Raw genomic sequence first — 10163 nt, 5'->3', positions numbered from 1 at the left:
AGAGGGAGTCTCGATTGTCTCTTACGCCGACGATTGCTCGATCATGGCGACTGGGAATGGAATTGATGACCTGTGTTCGAAAGTAAACGGGTATCTCTCCGAACTTTCTCGCTTCTTCACTGCGAAGTGTCTAGCCCTCTCCCCTACGAAATCCTCTGCGACCCTGTTCACAACCTGGACGAAGGAGGTCAGGCTACCGCTGGGAATTCACGTCGATGACACACCAATTCCGACGGTGAATAACCCCAAAATACTCGAAGTAACATTCGACAGCCTGCTCTCCTTCTCTGCGCACGCAACCGCTATTGTCAATAAAGTACAGAGCCGCAACAAGGTCCTCAAGTCGCTGCAGTACTTGGGGCAAAGACAAAGAAACGTTGCTGGCAACATACAAGGCAATAGGCCGGCCGGTTTTGAACTACGCAGCGCCAGTGTGGTCGCCGGGGACTAGTAGGACGCAGTGGACAAAGCTACAGACTGTACAGAACACCGCACTCAGGACAGCGACAGGATGCCTCCTGATGTCGCCCGAATACCATCTCCACGGCGAGGCGCAAATGCTCCCCGTAAAGGAGCACAACATAATGCTCTGCAAGCAGTTCCCGATCGGGAGCCACAGAAGTGGCCACCCAAACAGACAGCTGCTTGCAGAGGAGCCCTCGCCTAGGCACGTCAGGAGGCATCTATATGAACTGACGGACGAAGTCCAGAGGTTCATCAAGCAACCTCTGGACCCGTCAGCTTACCGACTGGTCCTGATCGGCATTCACAGGGAGTCAGTCTCGAGTTATGTAGACTCTAGACCTGTGAATGCCGTTCTAGGCATACCGCCCCCGGACACAGACGAGACGGAGCTTCATCTGCCTCGGGAGACACGAACGACACTAGCACAACTGCGCTCCGTCTACTGCAGCAGGTTAAACTCCTACCTGAGTAGATTGAATGAGGATGTGCCAAATGAGTGTCCGGCATGCGGAGAGACCCCACATGACTCGAAACATCCCTTCGCATGCCCCGAAAACCCGACAACCCTAACGGCCTTGTCCCTGTGGACCAACCCTACAGAAGCTGCACGCTTCCTAGGGCTGCCGTTAGTGGAACTTGACGACAACGAATGAGATACCAACCGTCCTGGGCGGGGTTGTTGTAGGCGCTACAACAACAACATGGTAACAAAATTTACCGGTTACAAGAGTATACAGAATGCGAAAAGGGTTTAAAAATTGACAGGAACTTTATTTACCGGTTACAAACTATTTATTACCAGCGCAGAATAGACCTGTAAATAGAATTACCTATATATGGGTTTCTATATTTTTGCAAGAATTTGATTTGTTAGAACATACATATCGTCGTTTAAAGTACAAAACCGCGTATCGTCTTTCTGCAAAACCGCGTAACTGACATTGGCTGCCAAAAATTAGATTTGCTCACACAAACTCTTCGCTTAATCCTTATCCAGTCGTCTTGAAATATACTAGGAGGAAATGCGATTGCTTTATAAAAAAGAGAACCATTTTGAAATATGAATGTTTTTACTCTCTACAAAATAATTTATGCAATCTCGCATACGCGGTTTTGCATTTTGTTGATACGCGGTTTTGTACTTTAAACGACGATATGTATGTATGCATGCCACGACTGAGAAAAAGGTATTATTAACCAGAAAAATCGAAAATTCATGTGATGAATTGCACATGATCAAGTGTGAATTGCAGCGGAATAGCTGCGCTTGATTGTGTTGGCTTAACAGAAATGAAAAAGTGGGAAAAAAGCAACAATAATTCACAAGGCGAACTTAGCACAGTGCGTAGGCAACTGGCTGAGTCAGTGGGATCGTCGGTTCGAATCCTACTGAAAGAAGTCTGATGAGGAAATGTGGTGATTTCCGAAATAGCTATCACTTCTACAATTTTTTCAATAAATAAAAATTATTGTTGCTTGTCTACAATAGTTTTTCATTTAAAAACGGCCTCGAGCTCAATAAAAATTGTTGAATATAATTGTTATAAGGCCATAAAATAACAAAAACAAATTGTAAGAAATTATTGTGTGGTATCCGTGTATGTTGTCACCTCCACGTAGTCATCATATTCATCCCAATTAAAATATCAAATTTAACTACATACCTATTATTAGTATTTCATTTGATCTCTCTAATTACAATTTTGCACTTTCTAAACATTTGCACAAGTGCGAAAATGTGTAGTAAGTCACTGATTATAGGAAAAATAATGACTGAGTGGTTAGAGATGTGTACTACCACTTCGTTGGGCCCTGGTTCGATCCGATCTCTGGGCCAAGCAACATCTATGTAAGTTAGAAAAAGTTTTTTCTAACAGCGATCGCTCTTCAGCTGGCAATGGCAAACCCCTGAGAGTACTTCTGATATGAAAAAGCTTCTCATAAAATCCATTTGCCGTTCGGAGGCGACGTAAAATTGTAGGACCCTCCATTTCTATAATAACATCAAGACTTATACCACAAATTTAAGTAGAAGCTAGGCCAAGCACTTCGTAAAAGTGTAAGCGCCAAAATATTATTACTATGGCTACTCATATGTACATACATACATAGATACATTCATATGTATATTAAAAATTTACACATTTGTGATAAGAATGAAGCATTTTTTTTCTAAATTGAGAAGATTAAATGCATGTGGAAAACTTTTTCAATTGCTTTTACTATTAAGTTCAATTTTTTCTCTTCTCATACGTATTTACGACAGTCATAAAAATAGTACAGACCCCGCAAACATATTCTGAGCGTTCAGAATTTATGAGTCCGAAAGGTGTCCTAGGTAGGTAAGAAATATGAGTCTCAAAAACAAAAAATTTTTTACTCTTATATGAATCTTTTAGGATTCATATATGAGCCAAGTTATGAGCCAGCACCTTGTGCCAATATAAAAACAATAAAGATTTGAAATTTATATCTAAACTTGTTTATACAGAAATTGAAAATAATTAGAAAACAAAAAATGAACAAAATTTAGCTTCAGCTGCTGCTATTGAATGCATGTTGGAATGTGTATATGCATGTAAGTATGTATGTATGTTATTTGCAAGGACTTTTTGCGGAATGCCTTTGCAAATATAGTGAGTTGAATAAGACTCAAAGAGCAACCTAAAATAAGAGTCCGAATGTAGCAATTTATGAGGCCGATAAGGGTCTCAAAAAGAGTCATATATGAGGCCAAAACTTGTTTTAAAAGAGTCCAAAATGAGCCGTATATGAGGCCAATAAGAGTCCAATATGACTCATATTGAGGCTCATTTGATGTATGAATTTAAGCTCATATAAGTCGACATTCGTAGGAAGGGAAATACACTCATATCGGACTCTTAAATGAGCTCATTATGAGCGTAATAGCTCCGAAATAGGACTCCTTAAAGACTCATTTATGACTCCAAATGTTTGCTAGGGAGAGATAATCTTAATTATGTATGAATATGTATGTACATAAATAGCTTTTGTGAAATAATGCAGGAGTGATTACGTAGACCCGACTGTCGTGGGACGAATTCTAGGTAATAATCGGGCAGGCACTTCCGAGTGAATTTCAATCCCTTCCAATATGAGGTCAAAGCGAACTGGACTCAAATTCACTCGGAAGTGAATTAAAGAATCTGCCGGAATGTGTATTTATGCAACTATAATTAAATCGTTTGTTAAATATTAAAGTGAAAAATTAGGGTAAAGACTGTAATTTGCAGTCATTTTCTTCAAGAATGTGTAATTTTCAATTTACATTCTTCTTCTTCTTTTTTGGCGCTGTAACCGCCTAAGCGATTTTGGCCGAGTTCAGCAAAGCACGCCAGTCGTTTCTCCTCTGTGCCAACTGACGCCAATTGGAAACGCCAAGTGAAGCCAAGTCCTTCTCCACCTGATCTTTCCATCGCAGTGGGGGCCTCCCTCTTCCTCTGCTACCACCAGCGGGTTCCGAGTTGAATACTTTCAGAGCTGGAGCGTCGGTGTCCATTCGAATGACATGACCAAGCCAGCGGAGCCGCTGTATTTTAATTCGCTGCACTATGTCCATATCGTTGTAAAGCTCATACAGCTCATCGTTCCATCGTCTGCGGTACTCGCCGTCGCCAACGCGTAAAGGCCCGTAAATCTTCCGCAAAATCTTTCTCTCAAACACTCCAAGAGCCGCCTCATCGGATGTTGTCATTGTCCATGCTTCTGCGCCATATACCAGCACGGGCATGATGAGTGACTTATAGAGCGTGGTTTTCGTACTTCGAGAGAGGACATTAACATTAGGTAGTGTTATATATTGATTTACGTATCTTTACCTTCGAGTATGGGTTGATCCTTATGACCAGCCGATATGCCGCGACCATGGATTTGTATCTAATCTAGACTGTTATCAGTGGCGGACCCAGGTAGGGGAAAATGGGGAAAATAAAATGGGAATTAATATTATTACGTTTCTTGAGATTTATTTTTAGGATAATTTCCAAAATTTCAAAAACTATCTGAGAATTTTATTTATCCTAAAATCTATCCTAAAATGTAAAAATGTGAAACATCACAAATTGTCGAAAAAATTGTAGAAAATTCTTAGAATTCTCAAAGATATTAATCGAAAAATTCCAAAAATTTTCCACTTTTCGGAACTTATCCAAAATTTTGTATTGATATAACAAAGTTTCATAATTTTACATTTTTTTTTAAATTTTGAAAACATCAACGTCCAAAAATTTTTTGAATCTTCGAGAATTACGAAAATTTTTTAAACTTTCAAAAACGACGAAATATGGAAATATTTTCAACATTCGAAAACTTTTAATTTCGTTTGATCAATTTTGTATATTCGACAATTTTACTTAGAACAAATTTGTTAGAATTCCTGCAATTCTCGAAATTTTTTAAAAATAAAAAATGTCTAGAAATCTAGTATTTATCATATTGAATTATTGTGATTTACTAAAATTTCTCAAATTCACAAAGTTTTGAAAGTTTAGAAAATTTTGGAATTCCACTCAAGTTATTTTAAACTTAGAGAAAATCAAAACTATCAAAACTGTAAAAACTTTAAATTGCGGTGATTTTTAAATTTATATACACGATGTGTGTCGAAAAATTATCAGCTCTAAACAATGATTTACGTGTATTTATCTTATATGGCTAATAAAATTACCAAATAACTACATTTTGTGAAAATTCCGTGATATTTTCCACTTTTGTTTTTATAAAATTTGCTTTCGGATTTAAACAACAACAGCAGTTATTTTAAATTGCCCTTTTGCACATTTGTGCCCGGAAAAAAAGTCCGGGCTGTTTCGTGCACAAAGAAGAAGATATTTACGATCCAAAAGTGGAACGTATTCGCTCTCTATTACCCATTTTTCTAGCGTGAGGAACGCTTTCTGGGCTGCTTTGGGCACCCGTGGGTACCCGCGGGCTCGTGTGTGGAACAAACCTTATATTTTGCTCCTAACGAATTTAATCAAATTTAAAATTAAACTTAACAATATAATTTGATTACATGTTCATAAACTTTGAATTGCGTGTTTATAAAATAAGGCAATTTAAATGATAATCGTAGCTCGATCAGTGAGCATTAGGGCGGGTTGATTTGTATGGATGAAAAAAAATTAAAAATCGTATAGCAAAAACGTAATCTACATTAAATTCTAAGAAAATTCTCTGAAGAAACCATGGGTCTAAAATCAAACCCTAATCCGCGCCTCTCGACTTGAAAATTTTTTTCCTCTTCTTTCGCTAAAATTATTTTCTTTTTTTGAAATACATTATTTTTTAATAAGGGTACTCATTTAAAAGCGCAAAACTCTCACATACTGGGCAAACTGTGCAATTTAAAACCCTCGCAAATGAAATGTCAAAATTTGTATGGAAAGCTATTTGCACAAAAAGGGCAAGTTTGCGTGGAAAGTTTGTCGCGCAAATTTGCGCAGTGTGATGTGCAACCCTCAATCAACTATTTTGTTTAATTTCATTTTGATTTGTGCTCAACGCTTTTTCGTAAGACTTAAATATTTTCTTAAATTCGAGTTTAAATTGTTCAAATTTATAAATTGAGCATTGTCAAATAATTAAATGTCTGAAATTGCACAGAATATAAAATTTTCCTCATGAAACACACTGCGCAAAGTTGCCCAATTGCCCAAATATGAAAGTTGCGCGAATAGATGAGTACCCTTATTATATTATATTATAGTTTATGCAATACAGGTTTTGTTTTGAGACTAATCAAAATATTCAATTATCAAAAAAGCAGTTGAACCCCAATTTGCATCTCCTCTGATTTGCGTTCTATATAAAAAATAGTTAGAACACGTTTCACCTAAACTGCGTTTTGCATAAAACAAAGAATAATTAAAAAAATAGTTTTTTTTTTTTGTAATAAAATAGGCAAAACAAACTTCTTAAAACTGAAAAAAAACATGACCTCTAATCCAGTTTATCTCATCAAATTGTTCTCTTGTATATTGGCGTTTTTTCGTTTAAGTGCGTAAGATACCGTTACCTCAGCTTTGCTCAAAACAAAGTGCACATCGACAACAACACTTATGTAAAATGTTTTGTCCATTGTTTTCTTAGTACTATATAATTGCTTCTTTGTATGTATTAAAGACCTTAATTGTTTTAATGAAACAAAAATTATTTATTGTACAAAAAAATTACTGAAAAATTGCTGAAATATTGTTTCAGTGAAAACACTTTTTTATTTTTTTTTATTTGCATTATAAAATAAGAATTGTTTATCGAAACAAAAGAAGGTTATTTTATAAATACTGAAAACAAGTTTTTGAGTGCAATTTTTTTATTTTGCATTCCCAATATTTTTTATTAAATTATGAAAGAAAATTTTTTATCTATGTTCCTTATAAAAATATTAAATATGAAATTATATACAAACTTTTTTACTTGGGTTAATATTTTTTTTAATGAAACAAAATTTTGAGTGTAAAATAAATATAAAGTGCAAAAGAACTACCTTACTAAACAATTTTATTCAGAAAATTCGATTTCTTTTTGGAAAAACCTATTTTTTCTAACATTTATTTTTTTGGCAAAGGCGGCAATATAAATTTTCAAGTCGAGAGGCGCGGATTAGGATTTTATTTTAGATACATGGTTTCTTCGGAGAATTTTCTTAGAATTTTATGTAGTTTACGTTTTTGCTATACGATTTAAAAAAAAAAATCAACCCGCCCTAGTGAGCATACTTACATATCTGTGTTCGTATGGAAAAGTAGCTTATGTCGAAGGGCTGGATTTAGTATAAATCGGCATTCGCAGCATGCGATTGCGAATGACTCACAGGCACTGAGCCGTTGAACAACGTTTGGCAAATAAACGTGCCAGAAATAGTTCCGATACTAGCAAGTCAATATTCTTATTAAGTCTCATCGAAAAATTTCTTGTCGTTCAAAGAATAAAGGGAATGCCGCATTATACTAAAGCCAGCCTTTCGACATAAGCTACTTTTTCATACGAACACAGATATGTACATACATGCTATATGCATCATAATGTAAATATATTTACTAAATGCATGTATGTATGACTGCTTAGTTCATGGAAGGTGCTCGAATACCAATTTAGCACTTGTCTATTATTGTTTAGCGTCTTTTCAGTAAAATTTACTTAAATTTCTATTTACTCGAGAATTATCCATTATTCTTTAATTCTCTACTTTTTTTAACACAATCAATTTACTAAAGACGAGGGACGTCCTAGCTTTATCATATCGTATCTATATACATATATATGTATGCATGTATGTACATGCTTATAGTACACATGTACGAAATGTCATTAAAAAAAAATCATAACTCAGAAAGAATTTGTGACTTAAATAAATACATATCGTCGTTTAAATTACAAAACCGCGTATCAACAAAATGCAAAACTTGTATCAACAAAATGCAAAACCGAGTATGTGGTGTTGCATAAATTATTTTCTAGAGAGTAAAACCCCTCATATTTCAAAATGGTTATCTTTTTTATAAAGCAATCGCATTTGTGGCTAGTATATTTCAGGACAAATGGATAAGGATTGAGCCAAGAGCTTGTGTGAGCAAATCCAATTTTTGGCAGCAAATGTCAGTTACGCGGTATTGCAGAATGACGGTACGCGGTTTTGTATTTTAAACGACATAACTTGTGTGCCAGTATGTGCATAAACACATGACGATGATGAATATCTTAAAGTAGCGCTAATAACATTTATATCATTTACTTTGCATTCTTCTCTACAGCTAGACCGTACAAATAAGGCGAACATGGTCCCATCTAGACAGCCTATGTAGAACAAAACAGCTTCAGTTGAGACGTCGCGCTGAGAGTTGAAATGAATTAAAGATAAACAACTTTAACAATAAAGAGTTCAGCAAATGAAGTGCACGAAATAAAAATTAATAATAAAAAAAGCAAAAACAACAATAAATTTTTTTTTTTCAAACAATAAGCAAACAGCAGCATCTGGTGTGTTTCAGCCGGGTGAAGAGCAACGGCATTCTCTACGGCATACCGTTTGAAGCTTGTGTGGGTAGCATTCGCTTTTGTGCCGGTGAGTAGTTACGTGCTTAACGGCAAGCGTAAAACATATTTTCATAACGATTTTACGATATTTATACCCGAGCGCACTTGTGCACAAGGGTATTATAACTTTGTTCACATAACGGTTGTTTGTAACAGGCAAAACGAATCGAGATAGATATAGACAAATGTATACATAAATGATCAGGATGAACAGAGAAATCGATTAAGCGGTGACTGTCCGTCCGTCCGTCCGTCCGACCGTCTGTCCGTCCGTCTGTGCACACGATAACTCGAGTAAAAATTGAGATATCTTAACGAAACTTGGTACGTGTACTTCTTTCGGGCGTAGGACGGATGGTATTGAAAATGGGCAAAATCGGACAATAACCACGCCCACATCTCATATAACGGTAATTTGGAGAAATACGAAATCTTCGATAAATCAGTAAATATTAAAGCCAATTTATTCAAAATTGATGCTTGCAACAATTCCTTACCAGGAAATACGTCTATAATAAAATTTTGAAAAATGGGCGTGGCACCGCCCACTTACGATCACATATATGTATCTCGGTAACCGTTCTACTAATTTTTACCAAACTCGGTATTTTTATTGTGCTTGCTACATAAAAGCAAAACTATGAAAATGATTGAAATCGGACTAAAATTATGGCTTTTCATATAACGGTAAATTTTAGAAATGCTTGAAACGTCAATATTTTGAAACTTAAGGACGCTAATTTACTCAAAATTGATACACCCCGGCTTACCATATAGCGGTAGCTTTCGGAAAGGTGAACAACATATATTTAATACTTGCGCCGGGTATTTAATGTTCGGCTCCGCCCGAACTTACACTTTCTTACTTGTTTTTTTTTGTTTTTGTATAATTCGAAGGGTTAACGAAAAAATATCAATTAGTTATCACGAGACGAGGAAAAAACCAGTGCGGTCAAATCATGGAACAGTGGAATAATGTGGAATTGACTAGTTTGAGGAAAAAATCCTATACGTTGAATGATGAATATGATTTAGCTAATAAATGTATTGTTGCGAATAATAATAGTGAAGCGCCAACGACTACCAATAACAATACCAATGGCGATGAAGCCTCTAATAATGCGAATCAAAATAATATACTACAACCAGGATCAAATATTAAGCCGAAAGTAACATCAGAGGATGTGGAATCGTTAGTGCGACGACTTTACGGCATCACAATAAATGAAATTAAAGAATTAATATCATATGATGATCGCAATTATCTAATACAACCAGATTGGTAAGTTTGTTATTGCATGTATAAATATTTACATACATATGTATGTATTTACATTAGACTGCATCACCAAAAAGAGTTGCGGTTTTTCCGCTGCAAAAACAAAACTCATTCACGTCCCAATTTTTTTTTTTTTTTCAAATACCAACACATCTTAATTCAACTTGGAATGACGCTCGTTCATCCTAGCCTTCTCTTTCATACTTTGAATGACTTTATTTGCAAAGAAATAATAGCGAGAGAATACCTTTAATACCAATGATAACTCATAAGTCCAAATCGGAATAGTTTTGGTCCAGTTATTCAAGGTTTTCTTATACCACTCTATGAAAACAGTTAAAAAAAACAGCATCAAAAATCT

General features: G+C 35.8%; 1 protein-coding gene across 1 annotated transcript; it reads left to right on the top strand.

The window, feature by feature from the left end:
• Positions 1-8103: 8103 nt before the first annotated feature.
• Positions 8104-9805, top strand: LOC118754616 (the record flags this gene model as incomplete). Its single annotated transcript, XM_036489506.1, has 2 exons — positions 8104-8551; positions 9445-9805. A coding segment is annotated over exon 2 (323 nt), but the record flags the coding sequence as incomplete, so codon positions are not given.
• Between the last annotated feature and the right edge of the window lie 358 nt (positions 9806-10163).

This window comes from Rhagoletis pomonella, unplaced genomic scaffold, assembly GCF_013731165.1.
Source record: "Rhagoletis pomonella isolate Grant_MI unplaced genomic scaffold, Rhpom_1.0 Rhpom_scaffold_04246, whole genome shotgun sequence".
NCBI lineage: Eukaryota > Metazoa > Arthropoda > Insecta > Diptera > Tephritidae > Rhagoletis > Rhagoletis pomonella.
The sequence above is the reverse complement of the archived record's forward strand: the minus strand, read 5'-3'. Positions and strand labels throughout refer to the sequence as shown.